A 24,524-nucleotide genomic window follows, 5' to 3' on the forward strand; every position below is an offset into this window, starting at 1 on the left:
GCAAACATATTTTATTAAGTATTTAAAAATAAGACCGAAAATGAGAGAGAAAGAAACAGTGACGTTGTTGTGTCCTGTACATAGAGCTAAGTGTGCATTCTATTCCCACAAGCCTTTGTTACAGTGATGGCCATGTTGGGAGCTTATCTATCTGGGTGACAGCAGAACAGAATGAGGGTGACCTAGTTGGAGTGGCTGCGTGTGCTCTGAGCAGCAAGGGAACTCTCCAGAAGGAAGTCTCCCTTTCGACACACCCTAGCGCTATCATGTCCTCCACTCCTTGTCTTATCGGGCGACGGAGAACAACACAGAGCTTTTCACCAACAGATAGCGAGAGGGACGCACACAGGCAACTGGCAGACACCCAGAAACAAGCTTATTTAACAGATAGGACATATATGGTATTGCTCGCAACATCTCAAAAGGGCTGCATTAATTGTGCTGATGTGTCTTTCATTTTTATCCTCTCCAGGATATTGAATCGTTTGATAGCAGAGTCTTTGGCAAACGAGAGCATACAATTACAGAGATGCCAAGAGGTAGAGTGTGGGTTTGTGGGCACAAATTCACCTTCATTTCCCCTAAGTGCTTCCCCTAACTGACCGGACAAATTGTACCACGACTTCACTGTTCCGCAGTAACATCTTGAGAGGTCATGTGAGATCCATGCCCATCATAATAAATAGCTCTTGTCCGTTGATGCATTCACCACATGTTCAAGATTCCCATCTGTGGGTAGTGTGCAACTGTTTTGATAAATGGTTTATAGCCTACTTCAGCTGCCCAAAATCTCCAGTATCCTATTCTTTAGTATCTAAAGCATTGCTTGTTGATGGACATTCATTGTCAAGCCAGCAATTCTCTTTCCTGTTCCAGCACCACCACTCATATAGAATGTATACGTACCTGATTGAAGTCAGCATACTCACAAAGATCTGCATGACCATGGTATGCATGACTGGAGTGAATGCCCCCGCAGCTGAGACTTCAGCTTGAGTTTCCAATAAGATTCCACTAAGCCCTGTGTTGAGATTAATTGAGTGTTTGTAAACAAAGTCGTTCTCTCTCAGACTAATATTGCTCTCAGAAAGCTAATATCCTCTTTCGGTCTTGTGTGTGACCACCAGTAAGGCAAATATTTGCATTTGTCGTGGTAACTTTCAGACATAACAAATGTTTTTTTTTAAAGGATCTGGTTCATCTGAAGTGGCTTCCAGTGGATTAATTTGTAATAGCAATACAGCTGATGTTTGAAGCATCTATCCTGTTTCAGCGGACATGCAATGCCCTAGCCGTGGCATATATCCTTTAGTTCACATGGATTTGAGTCTGAAAAAAAAACCCATACAGAAGTGTCTTTGTAATGTGGTATTCCTAACCAAGATGTACAATCTCTTGGCTTCCTCTTTCTCCTCATCAACATGTGAGTGTCGGAAAGAGGTTGAGACAAATGCTGCTGATTATTCAAACGGTCATCATTGTGTACTTTGAATCTGAAAAGGGCTATGTTTTGAACATACCTAGACTGTGGACATACATATATAATGTAGTGTAGTGTGTGTGTGTGTGTGTGTGTGTGTGTGTGTGTGTGTGTGTGTGTGTGTGTGTGCCTCTGCCTCTGCTTTTCTCTCTTTCTCTTTCTCTCTCTCTGTATGTCTCTCACTCCATCTGTCTCTAAGAATGTATTGCATGTATCTGTGTGTGCATATGTATGTGTGTTATGTGATGACATGTGACTGTGTGACTTACATATCGTGAACATGAACAGACTCTGACATCTCATGCCGTGACAGACCGTCAGATATTATGTTGCATGTGCTAGTTTGCAGACTCGCACGCTATTGCACTCACGCACACACACTAAGAGCAATAATACATTCATAGAACAGAATAGAACACAATAGGTCTTTATAGTCATTGCCACAGGTACAATGACATTTAAAGTGCTTTCCCATCAGTGCATCATTCATGTGTCTATATGTAATATACAGTATATACAATACATATACACACCCAGAGAAAGAGAGAGAGACAGAGAGAGAGGGGAGGGAGAGACAGAGAGAGAAATGGAGGGAGAGGGAGTGAAAGGAGGGAGAGGGAGAGAGAGAAAGCCTGTTGATGGGATCACTGTCTGAGCACATGTCCATTTCACCTTGAGCTCTATGTAGACAACATGCAAGACCCTTGGAAGGTCATGTGATATCTGAAGGGTCCCTTTTAATGTGACCGAACAGCTCAAGGTGAAATGGCCGGCCAGTTGGCCAAACAAGCAGAGATATAATCAAGCATTATCAGATAACCAAACAAAAGCCCTTTATGAACCTGCGCACTAAAGGTCAGAATTACGACATTTTTAATTAAGCTGCAATGTGCCCAAAGGCGTATCGGTGATGAGGTCTTGGAAACAGTGAAATGTTTACACAGTACACAGGATATTGCAAAGGAAACTTAACATTAGAGTGGGTGGGGGTTGGGTTCCTGTCTGTAAATATATAATGCAAATGTTAAAGGAAGATGTATAATGGCAATAAACTTATACTTTTGATCTGGCTGAAAAAGTTATTCCAAAAATTGTATTGGCAAGGTATGTCAGGTTTGAAGGTCATTGTTGCTCATGTCCTGCCATAAACTCATCAAGCAGACTTTAGACAAACACAACATACAGTAGCATAATACAGTAGGATGACTTTATGTCTTGATTATGTTAGAGTGCATGACAGCTACCATCACCCAATCGTCTCCTCTCTGTCTTTCTCTGTGGTTACAGAGATACATGAATTAAGCACAATGTCAACCCTCGAGGCCACTGTTGACATGAGTTTACTATAAACTGGCTTCATGTTCACCTAGCCATAAATCAACTCATCTCAGGTCTCACCGACATTCATACTCCAGTACATACCACCAACATTTATACTACCATGCTACTCCTACATGATGTTGACTGTGTCTTTTGCTTTTACCGTAAATGCATGCTAGTAAAAGTGCTTAATATTACACACAACACATATTACTGTGGAAGTTGCAGGGCATTCAAGGACATTTTAGACATAGAATCACCCAATCAAATCAATAGTACTGCCAGGGACTAGTTAAAATATCATTTGCATTTAAACTGAGTATAGTGCACGTAATGCTCACTGTTCAGGGCGCGAGCTTGGAATATGCCTGACCAATTGATTTTCCTGTGTCTGCTGTGTGTCTGGCTTGGCCACTGAGCCGCACTGAATCTGTGACCTGCCATGGCTGTGCCTGGCGGACACTGCAGCCTGCCCTTGCCTGTGGAGAGGATCTGGCTCTGATGAGCAGTCACAGGGAAATGCACGGTCAGGTTTATTGACTGTGCGGCAGCCTCTGCAGCAGATCCATACGAATCAGCAGCTCTAGGCGTCTGTGTGTGTGGGGGCTGTATGTTTGTGTGTCTGACAGGGAGACATTGATGGTGATTCAAAATAGCAGCTGAGTCTCTCTCTCTCCTCTCTCTCTCTCTCTCTCTCTCTCTCTCTCTCTCTCTCTCTCTTTCTCTCTCGCTTTCTCTCTCTCTCACTCTCTCATGCACTTGAGATAGCCAGAGGAAGATTGAATTTGTGTGCCTTCATGCAGTTATGTGATATATCTTAATTTATGTTTTCTTCGCTGCTTACATAACATGAGACCACGAGATCTCTCAAATAGCTTCGCGTGTGTCAAACGGCTGTTGAGTGATTTCATGATGCAAGTGTTAGACTTTTTTTTACTGTAGTTTCATCTAGACAAAGCATCCACAGATTGGGTTATCTACTGTATACCATGCACACATACACATAGACACCACACACACACACACACACACACACACACACACACACACATTTCATCATCTGACCTTCAGCATGACATTGCACAGTAAGCCCATGTGCAGGCCACAGCACATAGCACTGGGGCTTGTACCGTAGCTCACCGACAGAAGCTGAGTATACCAGCTAAGGCCCTGTTTGCCCTGCAACATGTGCACAAGCTGATGGCTACTGCACTGCTGCAGAAGTGCCTCTGCTACACCAGACAGCAGCTGTGTTCCTCTGCTCAGCCTCTGCCCCCAACTCGACCCTCCCCCACACGTCACACACACACACACACACACACACACACACACACACACACACACACACACACACACATTCATGCCTGAGTCACTGGACTGCTGAGAAGAGAGATGAAACCAATTCTTACAAAGGTTGTATTGGGTAATAAGAGACATATCGCAAGCACATTGCACTTAAATTCATAGACATTTCCATTGGATCTGTCATTATTTTGTTGAGAAATATGCCGACACTCTCTTGAAAGTGATTGTCTACAGTAAGGAAGGTAATGGACAAAAAGTCTTGCTTCCCTCTTTGCGTCTATGTTCAGCGTGGCCTGTCTCTTTGTCGGTATAAACAACAGGATGTAGACGTTAGCAAAGACTGGGAGATTTCTGAGTTTCGAGATCCGGCAGTATCCTGAGGTCAATGCTTGGCAGCTTTCAAGCAGCGTCATTTATGGACAGATGGGAGAATGCTGGTCCAGACAAATAGCCACCTGAAGTCTCCCTGGACCAGGAAGAGACTCCCTTCCTCTGTGTTTGTCTCCTTAAAGCAACACTAAAGCACGTTCCTCTGTTGCACGCACGATATTTGTTTATCCAACTTGCATGATTTTATGAAAGTATGATGTATTGCAACGTTGAAGCAAGTCAAATTTGTAGTTTCTTATGTCTCATTCCATCGTACTACAGAACCGCTACCCGATCTGGTAAACTTACATAGTGTGGTTATAGCCGATAGAGGGCTGCGAAGCGAATGCAGAAAAATAATAATAATAATAATACAGATGTATATACATGTATTCATATAAATAGAGAGAGTTGTACTCATGAGTTTATGAACCCAGTTGACTAAAAACATTAATTACAAATACTTTTTTGGAAATTGATCATAATGCTCTAATAAAAAAAGAGGAACAATCTAATGTTCTTTGTGAGTTAATAATGTATTGCAAATAAATAAATGGTCTTCCTTAAAATACAGGGGCCATAAGTGTACACACCCTTACATTACATTCCCATGGAGGCAGGCAGATGTTTTATTTTTAAAGGCCAGTTATTTCATGGATGCAGGACACTATTCATCCTGATAAAGTTCCCTTGGCTTTTGGAATTAGAATAGCCCCACATTATCACCCTTCACCATTACTAGAGATTGACATGGTTTTATTTCAGTTAACCTAATAGCTGGTTTGATTTGCATTGAGAGATGATGGAAAGAGTCCCATTTATATGTAGATGAAGAATATGAAGAAATCATCTGTGGAAGCCTGCTTTGTAATCTCCAGGTCGAAGGTGCTGTTCACTGCAGATCTAGGCCTTCTGTGTTCTACTCACATATTTGGACAGTTTGTTGGCTCAGGGGCCCTTGATCTTAATCAAATGTTGCTGTACATGTCCAAATGCTCTTATCTCTCGCCCCTCAGAAGGGGAAGTGTTTGTGTTAGTGTGTGTGTGTGTGTGCGTGTGTCTGTCTGTCTGTGCATGGACCTAGTGTGTGTCAAGGGTGCTGTAGGAGATTTGCTTTCTCGTGGTCATGTGATGCTGTAGCATGCCTTTAGTTGGTAACAAGTTAACAAGTGATGGCGTGTGTTCAGATCATGAGACCACCTTGCCATGTATTTCAGTGAAGCACACAAAACACGCCAAGTTTCCCTTTAAGGTCTTGCAGATGAGCATCATGTCAAACGCAAGTCACGAGATTGTAAAACACATACTACATACAGTACATAGCTAAGTTTACTTGTTGTATAAACATGACAAGAACTACTTGAGTAACTCTCTTTCCTGCCCCCTCTTATAAGGTCGTAGGTCAACGGAAGTAGAACACCAACTCCAGCATAGTCGTAAAATATCTTTATTGAAAACCTCCTCTTTCAAAAACAAGCAGACAGCATGATGTACTCAGTGCAAGTCGAAATTCATGATCGGGCACAAACTAAGACATTCTGTCAGACACACAGCGACACATGATCTTCACTTCATTTTCTTAGACGTTCTGCGCAGACTTCTGGTCCCAAAGGCTAACATGAGACTGAGGTTCTAAGGACCTGGCGTTCCTGTTAAGTTTATCTTTTGGCAGGTTTACCTCTACCTTCACGTTAATGCAGTGCCCGGCTAACAAGCCCAATTGCAACTGCACAAAGCAGTGGTTACAACACAAGGATGGATTTTACCCCCACAGGGAGGAACACAAGAATCCAATTAAATTTTTTAGGAATCATGGAAAACAAAAGAAATGGCATAAATTTGTAACACAACATGTCTCTGTATTGTGAAGCCGCACAGACATCAAATGCACTTTGCTAGTCTATAGCATTGATACAAATCATGAAAACAAACAAGAAAGGGATTTGGAGATTGGAGGCACAAAGATGCAGAGTGTGAAGCTTTTCACATGATGAAACGCAGTACCAACAAATGAGGGGATTCTATGCGCCATATGGTTGTGTGTGTTTGTATTTGTGTGTGCATGTATGCACATAATGTGTGTGCGTGTGTGTGTCTGTGTACATGTGCAAGTGTGCGCATATGGGTGTGTGTGTGCCAAATAGGGATTTTTGCAAGTTTGCTTGGCCAAAACACCAGAGGTTCGCTAAGCTGTGGTGATCCTGAGGAGGGCAGTCAGAGATTACTACACTGGCACCACAGGGGCAGGCTCACCCTCCCCCCTCCCCCCTTTCACCCTCTCACCCTCCCAGATGGCCTGACAGCTAGCTTTTGCTCGGAGAGATGGTGCCCTGAGCTGGCACTGTGAGCAGACATGGCTGTCCTCTCGCATCGTGCTCAGCGAAAACATTCACGCCTCATTGTGCTTCGTGATTTTGCTTTTCAGCTTCATCGCCTCTCCACACTTGTCTCCTTCCTCCTCCTCCTTGCTTGTTTGCGTTTACATACTTGAACTACAATGGCTCTACTAAAGATCCACAACAATGAGAATAATAATAATATATTTTTTTCTTAGCAAAAAGAGTGAACAAATAAAACACTTTTCAAATATTGGCACCAAAAATGCAGAATCCCAGTAAACCTGCCACAGTGAGCCTTCAGGAATGCCACGACGGAGTCAGACTAGCGTCCTTCAGAGCACTCAGGCTGAGCGACACCACTGCCTGGACCAGACGGACACGTGGAAGAGGGGATGCCTCGGTCACCTTTGGTCACTAGGATCACCAGACCGCTCGATGAGTATGATCCATGTCTGTGATCCATTTCTTTTCGGATCCAGTTGTAGTGGTCAGCCAGGGTGGGTTCCGTTGGCAGGGCTAAGGGGATTACTGGTCAATGGAAGCACTGGAAGCACGGACAGGGTTCCTGTACCCCGCGTCGCTCTCGTAGGAGGGTGGGGCACACCAGCACAGCTCACTGTGGAGGACGGATAAATGCTTGGCGTTGGGAGGCGGGGTGGTGGCGGTTGGAGGGGCTGCCGCAGGGGGTCAACTGGAGGACGGCTCCTTGGTTGGGGGGAGGGGGTTGGAGGAGAGCGTGGGCGTCTGGCTTATTGGAAGGATGCGCGGACCTTGCGACCCTTCAGGGGCTGCGGGGGGCGGTAGTTATCCACCATGCAGCAGGGGGCATCCCCATCCCCAGAAAACATCAGGCCACGGAACTTCTCCATCTGCACAAAGAGAGAGAGAGAGAGAGAGAGAGAGAGAGAGAGAGAGAGAGAGAGAGAGACAGAGAGATAGAGAGACAGAGAGAAAGAGAGAGAAGCAGAGTTGAGAAGGAAGGAGGAGGAAATAGTGAGTAATAGACAGATACAGGATGTGAAGGAGGAGGTGGAAGAAGCGGTAGATCGGTAGATGAGCGATGTAGGCAGAGAGGAAAAAGGAGAAGTAAAGAAAGTCCATCAGCTGTCTAATCTGCTCGCTCATCTGTCATCGCTCTTCTCAAGAGGCCTTAAAGGCTCCATGCAACAAATACTACCCAGGAGAGTTTCCAGCCTGGCAGCCTGCTGAATCATTTTCTAAGTATATGGTATCAGCTGACTACAGACAGCCTCTCCCCGCTACAAAATTACAAGATGGAGGACCGACCAACAGACATACAGACTGATATCTGTCTCTGTCCTTTCCATGTCACTCAGCCTACGGCTTCCCGGCAGGCCGCGGCGGTAGAGGAAATTAAAAATGGCCACCGGGGGTTTGAACACACACACAGCGTATTGGCTTGGCTTAGCTTGTCTTTTCTTGGCTTACCCCCCAGAGAGGGCCAGGCTTCAGTCATAAAATAAACATTTGTCTGGGGAGTGTTAATTTTCACATGGGTACAAGATAGCCACTGGGTCAGAGAGGTGAGGGAGGAGTGAGAGACAGAGAGCGAGAGAGCGAGAGAGAGAGAGAGAGAGAGAGAGAGAGAGAGAAGGAGAGGGAGAGTGACAGAGAGAGCAACAGAGAGAGAGAGAGAGAGAGAGAGAGAGAGAGAGAAAGCCTAGCTGCCCCAGTGTAGCATCTCCAGTGCTGGCTCCAGAGACAGAGCTTGGACGGCTATGAAGGTGAGGGAGGGCCCTCAGGCATAATTACATCTCTACTGAATCTTTCTCCTACCTAAACCTCAACTGGACTACATTTAGATGCACTAAATATAGGCAGGCATTCTTACTGGCTGAAGTCTGTTGAAATTCAGAAAATGATATCCCATGGGATATTTTAGGGAACATGAATGCGTTATCATCCAGACCCAATTTCCAAATTAAACATATGCATATTCATGCTGGGAAGATTTTAGTATGAGTAAGGCGTTTAGGAATATCTTTTGCTGGGCCAAAAATGTTTTCATAGTTCTTGTTTTGTTTTTTCTAGAAAGCCAAAGAGAACCCGTCCAAAACCACAGAGACAACATCCAGCAACCACAGCCCAAAGAAATGTGCTCTGAACTAATTACTTATGCCACGTTAGGCGAGAATGTGCAAATCTCGTAAAAAAAAAAAAAGGTAAAAAAATAACTTGTGGCAGTGTGTACTGTAGCAATGAATTTGAAGTCTTTGGAGGCTTTCACAGTGCCTTCACTGTACCTGGCCAGGGCTGACACTGATTGACTCCTTGCAGACGATCCAGGTGACGCTTTCCAGCAGAGGAGGTGTGGTCAGGGAGCCGTCGTATGTCCAATAGTTCAGGGACCCTGGCAGGAGTGTGCTGGGGTCATAGTTCGCAAAGGAATTCTGGGTGCTCTGCAGGAATAGACAGAAGCAACAGATGTAAGAGCCATGTAGTTGCAGTGATTAACTCAAGCTTTCACATATAAATGTTTATATGTGTGTTCAAGGGGGTCATAGTCCGTCGTACCTTGGCTTTGATGCCGTCAAAAGCATCAAGAAGCTTCTGCAGCTGAGGATTTTCAGCACCAATCTGGATAAAAAAAGTAAACCATGAATCAAAAGTTTAGCTCACAGGGCACAGACACGAAATGAAGAGGAAGCAAACGTGGCAAATGTGGCAAACACAGTGCAAACGTGGCGAGGGAGGGGGGAGAGGGGTGGAGAGTTCCCACCAGCACCAACCTGAAGGAAGACTCCAACCACAGCCAGTCCGTCACTCTGGCTGGCGGCCTCTCCAAAGCTGGGATACTTGGTGTTCCAGTGGACCAGATGCAGCTGAGGCGAGAGCACAGGGCAACGGGTTCACACACAGCAGCTCTCCAGCTTTTGAACAAATAGTTTTCAGTGGCTTGGATAGACTGCCACAAAAAGGCTAAGACTAAATAGATTTACTAATAAATCTATTAGATTTACTGTGTGGGGTAAGAAGACAGTACAGTACACATCAGGCAAAGAAAAGAGGAACGTGTGTATTCCTTTCAACTAATGAGCAAAGAAAATGTAACATGTCTTTAAGTGTTAAACCTCGAGAAACCGATGTGAAATCTCGCCGGATTTCTCCTTTAACACTTCCAAATGTATTATGGGGAGGGCTTCTAATTCTGCGAGGTCAAGTGACTTCAAAGTATAAGACACTTCAAAGGGGTTTGTGCGTTACCTCAGCTGGGTACTTGGTCCCGGCTACAGTGTGCTCGGAGCCTCTGTCGTCGCTGGCCCCCCAGTGGAAGTGGAACTGCTTGAGCCTGTAAGTCCCGGAGATTGGGCCCCCGGTCAGAGCTGCAGAGATGAAAGAGCAACAGCACAGCACACATCAGTGACGCCGGTCACAACCCCCTCTGACTCATGTCCTTTTGTCCCAGTTCTCATTTTATAATAAAACACCCCACACACTCACACACATACGCATGCATGCTCACGCACAGATGCACAAACATGCATACACACACACACACACACACACACACACACACACACGCAGGTTCACATATACAGTATATGCTTACGGACATGGTATGCACAACCCAAGACAGTTGTTGAAAAGGCAACGCCGGGTAAAAAGATATTCCTTATCACTAAGGGTTAAAGTTTCTGGGGAGTGGGGGATTTACCAAGTGGAGTAAAGATAATATTGTATTTTTCTACCCACTCTTGATATAGTAGGCCTACTATGACAGATTGACTTTTCGGGAAGACAGAAATGATTCATCCCCAATCCCTGACTCAGCCCTATAAGCAAGAGCGGAGGGCATGTATGTAACAGTGTTCTGCTGAATGTCTCACACAACTGATCCTACACTCACACCAATGCAGGCACGCAAGCACCCTCGCTCCCCAAACAGCCAACCCGGTGCTCCTTTACATTAGAGGTATACACAGCCCCTGTTACGTAACAACTACAGCTGCGTGAAGGTCAGAAAGATAAAGTGCCTAAGTTAAGATTGTATATGCTCCGTGAATCGTTGCATAACAATATTATGGTAACATTTCATCAAATATATTGTCATATCATAACTTTCTGATTTTACAAAGCAGCATTTAGGTAGGATAAGCTTTATTACCTTTGTAAATATATTAGCAGCTATATTCGTAAAATTGTTTAGAAAATGCAGCAGAATCATTTCCGTTATTAATATTAAACTAGTGTAGACAATACATTTGTAATTTTAGATAAATCACTTAATAGCCTAAGCATGGAACGTTACTGTAGTGTTGCAGTGTTTTGTTAGAGACCTTTGTGTTTCTATTTGATTATTAAACAAAGTAGTGGTCTGTTGTTGGAAAATTAATGTTTAACTCGTGCACTCAACCCACATGCCCAAACCCTGACCTTCGGGTTTTACGCAGTAACAGGAGAAGCTTACAGGTCAGTGTTTGTCGGCAGTCCGCATTAAATATTTTTTAATTATCACCGTTTTATGAATCGAGCGATTAGCGAAGACAGTCGATTCTTCCTAAGTACTTGTCAATTACATTTCTCCGGACTCCTCACAGCTATGTGGTGACATTTCTACACCTGTTTTTCGCCAGTTTTTTTTTTTTTTTTCCCTGATCAGTCGGTTCCATTCTGCTGCACTAGCTTGTCAGAATAACAGTGCGTACCAAATGAATAAGTGGAAATGGAATCATCACTTAATACAAAGACTACGGGAATAATTTTGCATAATGAAGAGATTAACAGTTGCCATGGCGCTTTAAGGTGGTGAAGGGAAGGAAATAAGGAAAGGAAGGATTTTCCACAAACTTGAGCTATCAGTGTCGTCGGCGAAGGTGACTTGAACAGAATGGCCATTGTTGAGGATGTCGATGGAGGTGGAGGGATCGTACTTCAGCGTGAGCGCCTTCAGTGCGGCGTCGTACGCAGCCTCGCCAGGTACAATGTCAATGGGAGACTGGCGAGGTCCATTTGCGATCGGGAAGTTTTCACCCCATTTGTCGGGTCCTGCAATAGGAAAAGGAAACAATTGGAGAAAGAGATGGCGACATCTATTTTGTGCAGATAACATGTTATCTTACACCCTAAATATATAGGCCTAATTAATATTGCATGAAAAGAGAACATTTAAACAGAATGTGCAGATGCAATGTCACAGGACATCTTGCAATGTCAAAATGACATGTTGGACTGCAGACAATTGGGAAACCATACCAGGATTATTCAGTCATGACATAGGCTTTCCATTCATTCTAATATAGGCTATTAAGATGCCTTTGAGTGCCCGTGTAACCCCACCGCGTCTCACCGTTGTTGGCTGCGTATCCCCAAGACATTGTTATCAATTGAGAGTAAGTGTTTTAAGAAGTAATCTCCTGAATTCCTTCAGCCTTGTGTGCGTACTGACAGTCTCCGTAAATAGATCGGCGAGGCTGGTTTATATAGGGTCCGGCTGGATGGTATGTCTCATGCTGAGGGGGTTTGGCCACATGACCGCAACAGCGCAATTGACTGTGAGCAGCAGGAGGAGTTTCAAGAGATCGATGCTCTCTCTCTCTCTCTCTCTCTCTCTCTCTCTCTCTCTCTCCTCTCCCTCCCTCACACACACGCGCGCGCACTAACAGAGGGAGAGAGCGCATCTGTGTCGCTCCCTCTGAGTTTAGTTTAATTTTGCAGGCAAGGACAATGTTCTCCACATCAGTAATGTCTCGAATGCTAGAATGTTATAATGTTCTGACCGGTGTCTTGCTCAGATTGATGTAGGCCTAGTTCAGTTCCATCTACAGTATCACTGACATGCCACCACCATACCGCCACTCGCTGGTTTTCATCTCCGCTGAGACATGCAACATGAGCCGAGGTCAGTGTGGACACAGGTGCTGAACTGCTGTGCAAAATCCCTTTACATCCGCCACAGCCTCTCTCTCACGGGCTCTCTCTCCCTCTTAAGCCATGACAAAATGCGTTACGCTTCACGCAGAATATTTTTGACATGCAACACGCAGAACATATTTGACATGCACACACACAGCTGAGTGTGTGTTTTTTTTTTTTACATTTCACATTTGCAGTTGCCTAGTGTTGCCTACAATATTGTGTAGCCTAGGCCAATGGGGTCATAACGCCAGCGTCCACGCCGTGCGCTCAACAGGTGTCAAACTTGCGGAGCTTTGATATTATTTAGAGCTTGACTGTTGCCTGGTTCCCCCATGAATTTCAAAGAGCCATCTATGCTTTGACCTTACTATGTGCTTTCCCCCCACGTACTGTAGGCCTACCTGCACTGTTATGCTAGATTGCCATCTGGTGGTCAGCTAATATGCCAGGCTAAATCTGAACGGGTATTTTGCAGAATAGGCTACCTAGCCTACAAAAATGGATGTAGCCTAGACATGACGTGTTTAAACTGTAGGCATACTAAAGGCTATGCAGTAATGGTAGCCAATACAGATGTTGGAGTAAAAAAAAAAAAAAAAAAAAAAAAAATATATATATATATATATCGACACATTTATACATCTAGAATACGCAAACATAATTGATTGGGCACAACATCATTAAGTTAAGACACCATCTCAACCTTCTCAACTCATATTTTGTGGAACAAACTTATTATGTCATACAAACTGTCCTCTGAAGTAACCAAAGAACCTCCAGACACTCAGATAGAATTCTAGGAAGACTAGCGCAAAGATGATGGCCATATGAAGTTATAACTATGAAATCAGTAACCTAGGCCTAGGCAGGAAATGGGCAACTAAACAGGCCTATCAGACTCAGACCCAGCAGCTGAAAGGGCCCTGAAGTTCAATCCTCTGTTTGAAGTCACTGTATTATCCTCCCTTATCCCCATATACAGTAAGGCCCCTTATGCAATATGTCTTTACAGGGCCCCTCAATATACTGTACATTACCATGGGTTGTTATTCACCTGATATCTGAATGGGGCCCCTGAGTCGAATACACAGGTTACACTGTGCGATAATTATGCTTTGTAATTGGCATCTTTTTTCATAGCAAGTTGCCTTGGCTTGTGGATTATGGCATATTTTTAAGTCTCAATCTGTCAATTTCTTTCCATAAAAGTCACAAGAGGTCATCGTGTAAGGGGTTATTCTTTCAAATTTGTGTTACCTTGTTGGTAACCCCCTAACTTAGTCGAGTTACCAACTCCCTTGGGCAGGGGGGTCCTTTTCATGTCTATGCCCAGGGGCACACTATGGCTCATACCTGGGACAGGTATATCAATGCTGTGCAATTTCAATATACTGTAGATGTTTTAATTTAATGTTTATATGCAATGATGCCCACAAGTATACAGAGGCTGTGGCTTTCTACCAGAGCAGAAGATTTTAATGTGTTATACTGCCACCTGCTGGATGTAGTAGCCTAGTACATTAAATAATAATATGAATGTGCAACAACCTCATGACATTACTGATGGGTAGGCTAGCCTATTGCTCACTGGAATTTAAAACTTTGACACTTTATAAGTTACTCAATTAAATATTTTATAAACTCAACAATTGGAAAATATGTATTTTCTTTTTACAGACCGTATTTAGGGTAAATAACTGTTCACAAAATAATAAACAAACAGCAATACATAATGCACTGAACATGTTTTTACAAATATAGAATTGAAACCTTTTTAGACTAAATTAATTTTGAACAAGAACGTTCACATATCTCTACTACCTTTTTCACAATTTAAATAGTTTAATAATAGTTGTATAATCTATTATAAATAGATTTTTATAAAAACATATTTGTCAACATTTGGTCAAAAGATCAAAAGGAAGAAGCACCCTAACATCGTTTTCAACCTTGTCTGAGGAGTCCTGTTCAAAGTGCACTATTTATGTGCCTGTCCCTCTGCAAACAGGAGCATATGGCACAATAGCTTTGCATTGACATTGTGGCAGCAGGTCACGAACACGTCCCTTCTTCAGTTGTCAGCAGAGACTTGGTCCAGATAGGTAACGTTGAGGTGGTTTTAATTCAACAAGCTTCCCACCTTGATGTGATGACGGGAAGAGTTCTGAATGTCACATTCTCATCTCACTGCATCACGTTTACAAACCATGATGGCCCCTAAACTGGGTTTTGTTATTTCAGTGTTTTTGCACTAGTAGCCTACATACCGAGATACAGCACACATTACTTACTTACTTATCCTCTTCGTCCCAGTTGGGGCATAAGGCTGCATACAGCACACATACTGAAATACAATTTTCATAATTCACCTTTGATATAAATAAAGTAGTGACAACCTTGAGCGCTAACACAGGGACAGGCACTATTTTCAAGTCTTTGTCAGGGTGACACATGCCTAAATATGCTGTGTTTCATAGCTATTTAACAGGTAAGAACAGCTTTGAGGAATTGTGCAGTCTTCAAAATATGCTGCTGATCGTACATGTTTGAGTATAATCAGCAACATATTTGAAGGCTGCATGTTGTTCTTTAAAACAGGGAAAGAGCTTTCCTACTATAATGTCTCAACACCTTTTCCCTCCATGGATGATGTCATTATTATGTGTATGTCTCCTATAGTGCATAAGTACATCACCATGTCACAGGGTCCTATAGGGAACATACACTTCACTGACTCGTTCCATTTAGCTAAAGATTATGCCCATGGCATGATGTCCATCCTGCGGGCAGCTACATAACCTCCTTTCCCCTCTCGTGCTCTCACTGGGAGTGCGGTCTTTCCCAGCCTCGGCGAATCTGCTCCAGCCTTCGGTCCAGACAGGGCAGTGACAGCACCATCTTGACCAGTAGCACGCCAGCAGGAAGGACAGAGGCTAGGATGAAGGATGGGGGCGTGTACCAGACGTAATGCTTTGGCTCCACCCACTTGCGCCAACCAAAGACCAGCGCGTGAGTTGTGCACAGGAGCAGAGCAAGATATCCCAGAGTTCTCTGCAAGGACAACAGAAAAGTGTGGAACAACAGCAATACGTTCCTGTCGTAAAGGAAAAGATTACGAATATATCTGTAATGGCTTCCCACTTAGGTGTTCCTTTGTTACCTGAATGCATTGGAACTCTCTCCAGTTGAAAGACTCACTAACAGATGGTAGGGAGGACATAGCAATTACTGCTAAGACTCCAAGTCCCAGAATTCCAAGAGAGACATAGATCTCCATCCTCCAAACATCATCTTCTATCCATGCATCATCCTTATTCTGCTGTACCTGTGGGAACAATCGATGCCTTTGTGAGTCTACTATATTTTATACGATAAATCCTATTTGGATATATGCATGTACAGTATGCCCTTTAGTTCTAAGACATTCAACCAGTAGCTCAGTGCATCCAGTTCAGAGTACCATAAGTAAGTAACAGCGTGTATGTACAATACATATCTGACTTTCAAATAGGTAACATAGGTACAAAAGGAACAAAAGGTCAGACAGCACAGCATGACACCAAAAGTAACATTCATATGCCTCATCTGCTTGGAGACTGAGCTCACCTGCTGGTAGGCCCAGTTGAGGAGCTTGTACCTGTAGGAGCGCCTCATGGGGTAGCTGAGGCTGTAGAGGGCATGGAGCGCAGCCAGCAGGAAGGACAGCAGGCCCAGCTGCTTCCTCACACACATCCACCTCTCCAGCCAGCCCGGGAACTGACTGTACTTGGTGCCTGCGCAACGAGCATGGTGATTACACACACTGTCTATACTTTGTATACTGTACTTCTCCAGCCAGCCTGCTGAGTGACTGTACTTGGTGCCTGCACAACGAGCATGGTGATTACACACACTGTCTATACTTTGTATACTGTACTTCTCCAGCCAGCCTGCTGAGTGACTGTACTTGGTGCCTGCACAACAAGCATGGTGATTACACACACTGTCTATACTTTGTATACTTCTCCAGCCAGCCCACTGAGTGACTGTACTTGGTGCCTGCGCAATGAGCATGGTGATTACACACACTGTCTATACTTTGTATACTTCTCCAGCCAGCCCTCTGAGTGAGTACTTGGTGCCTGCGCAATGAGCATGGTGATTACACACACTGTCTATACTTTGTATACTTCTCCAGCCAGCCCTCTGAGTGAGTACTTGGTGCCTGCGCAATGAGCATGGTGTGAGGATGAGATCGCTTCACCTCAGATGACACTATAGACCAGAACAGTGTTGCTCAAGCTTCTTCAGAGTCAGACCTGAGCACTTGACCAATTAAAAAAACAAATTGATCACACACAAAAACACACACATAAAGACAAATGCACACGCACACACACACACACACACACACACACACACACACACACACACACACACACACACACACACACACACACACACACACACACACACACACACACACACACACACATACATATTGTGCATTAGGCGTGCAGTGATGTGTTGATGGAACCATGGTATGATAGTTAAACAAAGTTAATGTGTAGTAAGTCCAGGCAATATAACAATTGAAGACACAAGATGTCAAGCTAAAGCTGACATTTTTCAGGGGAAAGGAAAACTGCCTAAAAATATGAGATGGTTACTATATATGACTTTTGAAATGGGACTTTTGTCTCATTGCTCTGTCATAATTTCATTATTTCAAAATCTAGAAGAATGTAGTCTAGTGTCATTCTTACTCATATGCAAAAAAATGTGATGTCCTAAAGCACTGACTTGTTTCTCTCAGTAGTTTAGCTTGGCCGTGTTCCAAGAGACTACACAGAGAGGGCTACACACTGCTGCACAGGACAGCAGCAGCATCTGTTTACACTGCTGACCAGTCTGCAGTCACTTCCTTTTCACAATGAGGTGTGGTGGGTGTCACCTCTTCCCAAAAGTGACAAGACTCACAACTCTCTAACCAGCTGTTGATGTCTCAAGCTAAAATTAACTGTAGTTATACAGTCATAGTCTACTGAAAGTACTCTGCATGGATTACCACACACAAGAACCAACATTTATAAAAAATGAATATTAAATATTTGTCGCTACATGCCCTCAATCGTGTAATTTCCAAGCAGATGTCAGACTTTTCCAGCAGCACTGTTTGTGCTTGCACTTGGCTTATGGTGTGAGAGCGAATTGAGCAATCTGTGGTAAATATTGCACCATATTTCCAGTTTAGCGCGCGAACACTATCCCGTTTGCTGAGACTGCAGGCTGAACTTCTTTCTCTGACACACTTCCATCTTGGCAGACGTGCACAGGCCTCCCTTTTCCCTGAGACTGCGCTGACAATACGTCTCTCAGTGTGACCACAATGGCACGGAGAGAATGTGAAAGCCTAAATTTACACTTGCTGCAGTTTAATTGCTACTCTGAGACGAGCCGGCCATGTGAGGACAGGGTAAAGGCCAGCGGAAAGGTCAAAGCTGCTTTACTCCAATGTGCAGATGACCTGTGAGAACCCTCAACATTGGTTAAGATGTGCAAGTGCAGCTTTATAGGAAGAAATCAGTACTATTTGGAACTATGTATCAATACAGTCATTTGCTGTGTATTAGCCACATTGTGTATAAGTCACAGGACAGTGTTTTATGCAAAAAATGGCAAAATCGATGTATAAGCCGCGACTATAGTTGGGAAATTACGGCAGTATTCTTTCTCTTTGGTTAAACTGGCTATGGAAATGACTACTACAGTACTTTACTTTACTACAGCTTTATGTCTATTAAAATAGGTTAATGTGGTGTATGTTAATCAGAAAACAGTAGTCTACCTACTATTACTGGCTATTCCTACTGAGCTACAGAAGTGATTGCTTTAGGCCATGAGGCTCGCCCTTATGGTATTTACAAAACTTGAAGTTTCTGTGTCTCAACACAATAGGGACTCTTTTCTAAAATATGTCTGAGACACAATGGGACGAGAACAACAGACAGGCATCACTTAGTTTAAGCGCCGGCATATGCGTCATCTCACCCAGTCTTTGTGTGTGTGTGTGTGTGTGTGTGTGTGTGTGTGTGTGTATGTGTGTGTGTGTGTGTGTGTGTGTGTGTATGTGTGTGTGTGTGTGTGTGTAACTGGAGGGGAGGGACTGTAATGTAGAGGTGTGATGTACTGTAGGTGGAAGTTAGCAGCTGACTTCTTTCTTCCTTTCTACACACTCAATAAACTACTGTGTTCAACACTGTTCTCACCTTACCACATGTTCTCTCACCCTCATTCACCCTTTCCTTCACTCTTTTGTCCTCATCTTTCTCTCTCACACACACACACACACACACACACACACACATGCGCACATTCACACAAACACAAACACACACACACACACACCTACACACAAACACAAACACACACACAGAGACAGACACACAGGCACAGACACACTCACATGCACACTCCAACAAATGTGTTTTGTGTGTTCAACAGAGTTTTGCCTCTACCAATAGAAACGTGTATTCTTCCTGCCCAGTATCACCCCCAAATGTACATTCTCACCTCTGTGCAGTTGCAAGATGGCTGCCAGCACCCCGGGAAGATACACTGTGGCCAGCAGGGTGATGGAGGTCCAAGGCAGCACCTTGTTCATCACCAGAATGGGAATCTTGTAGGAGTCATTCCGGCTCTGGGTCACCAGCGGTTGCAGGACGTCCCTCAGTAGTGTGTAGAGGAATGTGGAAACCATCAGGGAGGTCATGACCTTGAGAGGCAGGTGCCACTGTGGAAACAGAGGCAGCTCCTGGAGCTGTAGGCTAGTGGGCAACTCAAAGTCCTCCACAGGGTAAGGGCACAGCAGTGGGTGCTGCCATGATTCTCTCAGCAACTGGGCCTCTTGCTGTCTACAGACCTGACACATAGAGAGAGAGAGAGAGAGAGAGAGAGAGAGAGAGAGAATGATGGAGTGTGCCTGAGACATTCTGTGTGGTGCAGTAGCATGGTATTCTGGCACTGTACAATAGCCTATAAAAAGCAATTGACTTTGACACACTGTTCAACTGACAATTGCAATCAAATGGGAGGCAGCATGGTCATCTCTGGAAAATTAGGAGAGAGGAAATGTCAAAGACACTATGCAGTGAGTATATTAATACAAACATGTTTTCCCTATTAAACAGAACATGATTACATCAGTCTCTAGGCTGTGACTCTTTTGCATAGCTGATCTTGTTTTGACTTGAAAGACATAATGGAATTCATAGACTGACTCCAGCTCTAGCATACCTCTGTGTTTTGTGTAGGTTTGCCATCATTTACAATCTCTAAAAGTTCAAGGCAGGCTTGAGCATTTTCCGTCACTGTTGAATCTGCTTGTCTTTTCTCCATCCTTTGTTGTCTTACCTGGAACGTGTATGCTGAGAAAGTACAGTATAGCAGTTAGCACTGCAAGGCAAATGAACTGCATATGATGGCTAGGCCTACACAGTTGGCACAAAAACAACATGACATGTCAAAGTACAAAAGACATAGCCCAGGAATGTTTCTACAGGATTAACTTCAGATTAATCTCAGTCACAATGTCCCAGTCGTTAACCTAGAGCAAAAAGAATGTGAGGGAATATAGGGGAAGGGGTGTTAAGCTATTACTTTGAAGTTACACTCTTGGAGCCTAACAAGAATTTTGCGTTGTTACTTGCTTATTACATGCGACTATGCTGATTAATGATATGAATGACGTGGAAAACGATAACACCGTGAAAATATAATTAAAAATACATAATTTCCGCCTGACTGTTTTCAATGATATAACGAGCTATATAGCCTGCTAGCCTACTCTGTTTGATCATACTAGGTAGGTTTTGAGTCAGACATAAGTGGTAGGCTTCAGTAATTATAGTCTACATGTGCTTCCCTTATTGTTACTTCCTTCTGTAAGTAAAATCACCAGCTAAGATCATTTGAGATCTTATCTTACCATCAGTTGTTCCATCAATTTGGACTGAAGTGATTTACAAACCCACCGGCCAACATCCAACAAACTGTCCGAGAGGGATCAGCTTCCCTGGCTCTCCAACACGTTGCTCACGATTTCATTTGACAACCTCAAGCCAAAGTTGGTGAGTAGAGTGACGCAAATATCGTAGGGTTCTCTCTCCGCCTTGATGTTGTCATCTACCAACCACAGATACCTTCGTCACCTAGCGGGCGACGTTGTAGTTTCTTTTTACACTGAAACATTTTGTTATTTTGATGACTAAGTTTTACACACACAAGCGAAATTTTGCTTAGCCACCCCAAATATAGGCTTAGCCTACAACAATTTAGCCCTGACCTTGAGTCCTTTCTTGACATTGTTAAAAGATTGGATAACCAATACATTTTTTGAAGACCTGTTTTAAAGAATTTGGTCTAGGTAGGTTAGTTTTAAGGTTTAGTGCAAACTGCATAAAATTCAGGAAATTTAATATGGCCTATAAACTCCTTTTTAAAAAGTAAGTCCTTGTGTCAGTTTGTCAGTATAGAGATCATACCATTCGCACATTTATAACTAAAATTTGTCCAATAACTACTGTATGTAGATGTCCTTCAGTGGCGAGTAAATGGTGTTTGTCCCAGAGGACTCCTTGTTAGTCTAATTTAATTTGGGCTCTTCCCTTCAGAGAAGAGAGAGGGCACATGACCATCCTGTGATACCGAAGCTCCACTGAAAGATGTATAAAGCTGCCACCCCATCTTAGTTTGTTTACCATTAGACAGATTGTGCATCATGCATCTAACCCGCTGGCTTCTACTTGGCTCTGTCATTTTGGGAATTGTGGTCCTCTGTGATGCAGGACCTTTACATGCTCAATGCAGAGTGCAATGGTAAGGTCTGCTCACTCTTTTTTTGTCTTAACCTTTACTGCTACAGACAGCATAAGGGCATGTTTATGGCAAAATGGCTGACTAGGTCTTAGAGCCTTCCTTTGAAACTGATCTTAGATAACTGCTCTGCTATATTATGTTCTATCAAGACAATGTTATTTGAACTGCTAATCGCAGGCTATAGCCTACTGTCGGCCTACCTTGAGAATATTCAGTTAATCTCATAGTATTATGTAATAAAATATCATACTGTAGCATAATTATCAAAAAGCATTATGGCTGTGACATAAAGTAGCTGAGTGTCATGTTGCTTACATGTAATGTTGATGTTGCGAAATGAGCTATGGCAAATTTGTCTGACTGAATAACTTACACTGATTGATTCCTAGCCTATATAGTGAATAATCTGTAATAGTGGTCAAATGCTTGTCATTTCTGCTTTTAAGACTCCCATGTTGTGTATTGCCTTTGCCTTCAATTTAAAGGCTAGTGTGCAGGCTGAATGATTCATGTTCTTGGCTGTCTGCCATGGTCATATGACAGACATCACAGACACTATTAACGAGTCAATTCCTAATGAGAAAGCCAATGTTTGCATTCTCTTTCGGCGGCACAAAACAGTTGGCATTAGCACGACAGGACATGAAGGCCAGTGTGCTGGTTAGACTTGATTAAGGCACTGTGCGGCCCACTGTTCACACGATTCTATGAACTGGTCAGTTGTTCAACCGACACAATAAACGTTTGTGTTGCCCAGGCCAGTATACATGAGTTAAAGGGTCTGTGCAATGGATCTAAACTGGATATGTCAATCCATGTGCATGCTTGGCCCTTTTTTGAAGAGTGCAAGAGTTTAATTCAATGATGTGGGCTTTGCCATTGAGGAGAGCCTTTGTTTGAACAGGGTCAATAGCTTAAGTGTTCTCATGGGATGGTTGTACACCTGCATGGTCTAAACATACACATTACAATTGTAGTACTGTGGTGAATGTGCAAACTCTGTCTTTTCAGGATGGTTCCCATGAAGCCTACATACATGCCTTTGTACATTTTACAGCTGCGTAATTTAGTATGAATAAAACACTTGTTAGCATTTAGTCATGATGCAGAATCAATGAAAAATTCCACCAGATGGCAGCATTTGATTCAGAAATCACTGGGCAACTTGCATTAGAATGTAATTTTGGTCTGTATCTTTCTCTCTCTCTCTCTCTCTCTCTATCTCTATATATCTCTCTGTCTGTTAATCTCTCTCTCTCTGTGTGTGTGTGTGTGTGTGTGTGTGTGTGTGTGTGTGTGTGTGTGTGTCTGTGCTGTTGCAGGTACTTTGGCATACCTTGTAGATGGGTATATGAAGGTTTGGTGTCTCAGATTAAGAAGTGGAGGACGATATCAGGCTGTACTGGGGGAGGACAGCGGTGTCTGTATAAGGTGTGGAATGCCAGGATGTATGTGCCCAGCAAGTGCACTAGTGTTAATACATTTAGCCTCCAAGGCGCGTATAGAGATGATATAGATATGATATAGATATAATGTGTCTTGCTCTGTGTGATTTGTGCTCTTCCAGCTCCAGTCAGCTTCTTCCCACTTCATCGCAGCCAAGCACACAACGCCAATGAAAAGCCATGTTGATGACATCACCTTCCACTTAGTTTCATTTGGATTCTTTACGCATTGCAGTGTTTCTGTAAGAAATGTTTTAATAGCTAGCTGCTAGAAACTGCTCACCCAACTGGGTCATCTTGGGTGAGCAGTTGATAGAGACTTGGCAGAGAATTTTGAATATGCTATGCAAACTGTAAACTTAGATTGTAAAAATACTACATGTTTGGTTGGGAAGAATAATAACTCATTAAGCTTTCCTGTCATCTCAGGGACTGTCTGTGTCAGAGTCATGGTATGCCATCAAAGACCATGGAGTGAATTACTGTAACCTCTACAACTTAATGGATGGTAGGAGTCCTTCTGTATGACCATGGTCATGTTTGCCTAGTTTGTTTACTTCACTGTGGATTTATATTCAATGAAACTGGACATTCTGAAAGAATCAGTCATAAGGTAGCAACATAGTGTATATTACTGATAAAAATAAGCTAAGCAGAAATAAGCAGAGTAGTTGATTTGACGATGTGTCTACTAGATGAAATAAAAAAAATCAAACAATTTCATGTGATACTCTGCAGCCTCAAGTAACGGATAGCATCATACCACCTTCCTTGAGGGAAAATGTTTAGCGCTGCTTCTTGATTTTCCTTTGGACCTTTTCCACAACAATTTCTGTTGCCCACAGGAAGTGGACTGACACAGGCCCGCGGATACCAAGAGATCACCAGTGACTTCATGTGCACCCAGCGCTCCTCTGCCAACTGCACACTGTACTGAGGGAGAACACGGACAGTAATCAGCCAATGAGACTGCATGGCTGTAGGGAGACCAATGTTATTGCTTTCTTCCCTCAAGTGCTGGCTTGCATTTCATTGTGCCTGCACTCCGTAGTGTTTTTATTTTTTTGTTTACTGTTTCATTTATATGGTTTGTAGCTTTATTTTTTACATCTAAATAGAATTTTGCTGCTTTATGTTGAGGGATGATATGGTTAGTAGAGTAGCCCACTTATGTGTACAAAGTCCCTCTGCAAGGACATGCACTGATTTCTATGCTTTTGTATTTCTCATGATTCCTTTTATTGACTAAGGGCAGATAAAGAGTTAAATGTTCACAGAAAAAGAATTAAAATAGATCCAGCTTTTGTACTTTTGAAGTGAGATGCCGTCTTTGTGGAGACATCCTTCTTTTTGACAGGTAAACCGCTTTTTTCCCCTTAAAAGCTGCAATGCTTTGGAGAAAACACTCCCAGGTGTGTGAATTGCTGGCCAGCTTTTATTAGGAGCGCAATATGCTCAACTGGGCATCGCTATCCATCACTGCAAAGTGTGTCTGGTCGTAGGGAGGCCGCTGGCCGTGGGCATAGATGTTTA

General features: G+C 43.3%; 3 protein-coding genes across 3 annotated transcripts; 1 reads left to right on the forward strand and 2 right to left on the reverse strand.

Moving 5' to 3' along the window:
• Positions 1-5,905: 5,905 nt before the first annotated feature.
• Positions 5,906-12,280, reverse strand: LOC134065664 (carbonic anhydrase 1-like). The gene is made up of 7 exons (XM_062520650.1): positions 12,122-12,280; positions 11,623-11,820; positions 10,039-10,157; positions 9,564-9,656; positions 9,349-9,411; positions 9,078-9,233; positions 5,906-7,682 (listed from the first exon to the last, which is right to left on the reverse strand). Exons 1-7 carry the CDS (start codon positions 12,147-12,149, stop codon positions 7,563-7,565), a joined length of 777 nt encoding a protein of 258 aa, XP_062376634.1. The 5' UTR covers positions 12,150-12,280; the 3' UTR covers positions 5,906-7,562.
• Positions 12,281-14,374: 2,094 nt separating this feature from the next.
• LOC134065665 (STEAP family member 1B-like) lies at positions 14,375-20,754 on the reverse strand. The gene is made up of 6 exons (XM_062520651.1): positions 20,657-20,754; positions 19,966-20,096; positions 19,243-19,591; positions 16,297-16,463; positions 15,851-16,015; positions 14,375-15,741 (listed from the first exon to the last, which is right to left on the reverse strand). Exons 2-6 carry the CDS (start codon positions 20,065-20,067, stop codon positions 15,511-15,513), a joined length of 1,014 nt encoding a protein of 337 aa, XP_062376635.1. The 5' UTR covers positions 20,068-20,096; positions 20,657-20,754; the 3' UTR covers positions 14,375-15,510.
• A 694-nt stretch (positions 20,755-21,448) lies between these two features.
• On the forward strand, positions 21,449-24,182 carry LOC134065626 (uncharacterized). Its single transcript, XM_062520587.1, has 5 exons — positions 21,449-21,546; positions 22,869-22,977; positions 23,114-23,233; positions 23,421-23,499; positions 23,837-24,182. The coding sequence occupies exons 1-5, from the start codon at positions 21,449-21,451 to the stop codon at positions 23,926-23,928; spliced, it is 498 nt and encodes a 165-aa protein (XP_062376571.1). The 3' UTR covers positions 23,929-24,182.
• Positions 24,183-24,524: the final 342 nt, after the last annotated feature.

The sequence above is a fragment of the Sardina pilchardus genome, chromosome 19 (genome assembly GCF_963854185.1).
Source record: "Sardina pilchardus chromosome 19, fSarPil1.1, whole genome shotgun sequence".
In the NCBI taxonomy this organism is placed as follows: Eukaryota; Metazoa; Chordata; class Actinopteri; order Clupeiformes; family Clupeidae; genus Sardina; species Sardina pilchardus.

Coding starts and splice junctions, on each gene's coding strand:
- LOC134065664 (XM_062520650.1), bottom strand. CDS start 12,149: ATGTCTTGGGGATACGCAGCCAACAACG. Junction 11,821..12,121: donor GGGATACGCAGCCAACAACG/GTGAGACGCGGT, acceptor TTCCTATTGCAG/GACCCGACAAATGGGGTGAA. Junction 7,683..9,077: donor TCAGTGTCAGCCCTGGCCAG/GTACAGTGAAGG, acceptor CTCTTTGTGCAG/ATGGAGAAGTTCCGTGGCCT.
- LOC134065665 (XM_062520651.1), bottom strand. CDS start 20,067: ATGGAGAAAAGACAAGCAGATTCAACAGTGACGGAAAATGCTCAAGCC. Junction 16,464..19,242: donor CATCTTGCAACTGCACAGAG/GTGAGAATGTAC, acceptor CTCGTTGCGCAG/GCACCAAGTACAGTCAGTTC. Junction 16,016..16,296: donor TCAACTGGGCCTACCAGCAG/GTGAGCTCAGTC, acceptor TTGTTCCCACAG/GTACAGCAGAATAAGGATGA.
- LOC134065626 (XM_062520587.1), top strand. CDS start 21,449: ATGCATCTAACCCGCTGGCTTCTACTTGGCTCTGTCATTTTGGGAATT. Junction 21,547..22,868: donor GCTCAATGCAGAGTGCAATG/GTAAGGTCTGCT, acceptor GTGCTGTTGCAG/GTACTTTGGCATACCTTGTA. Junction 23,234..23,420: donor TTACGCATTGCAGTGTTTCT/GTAAGAAATGTT, acceptor CTGTCATCTCAG/GGACTGTCTGTGTCAGAGTC.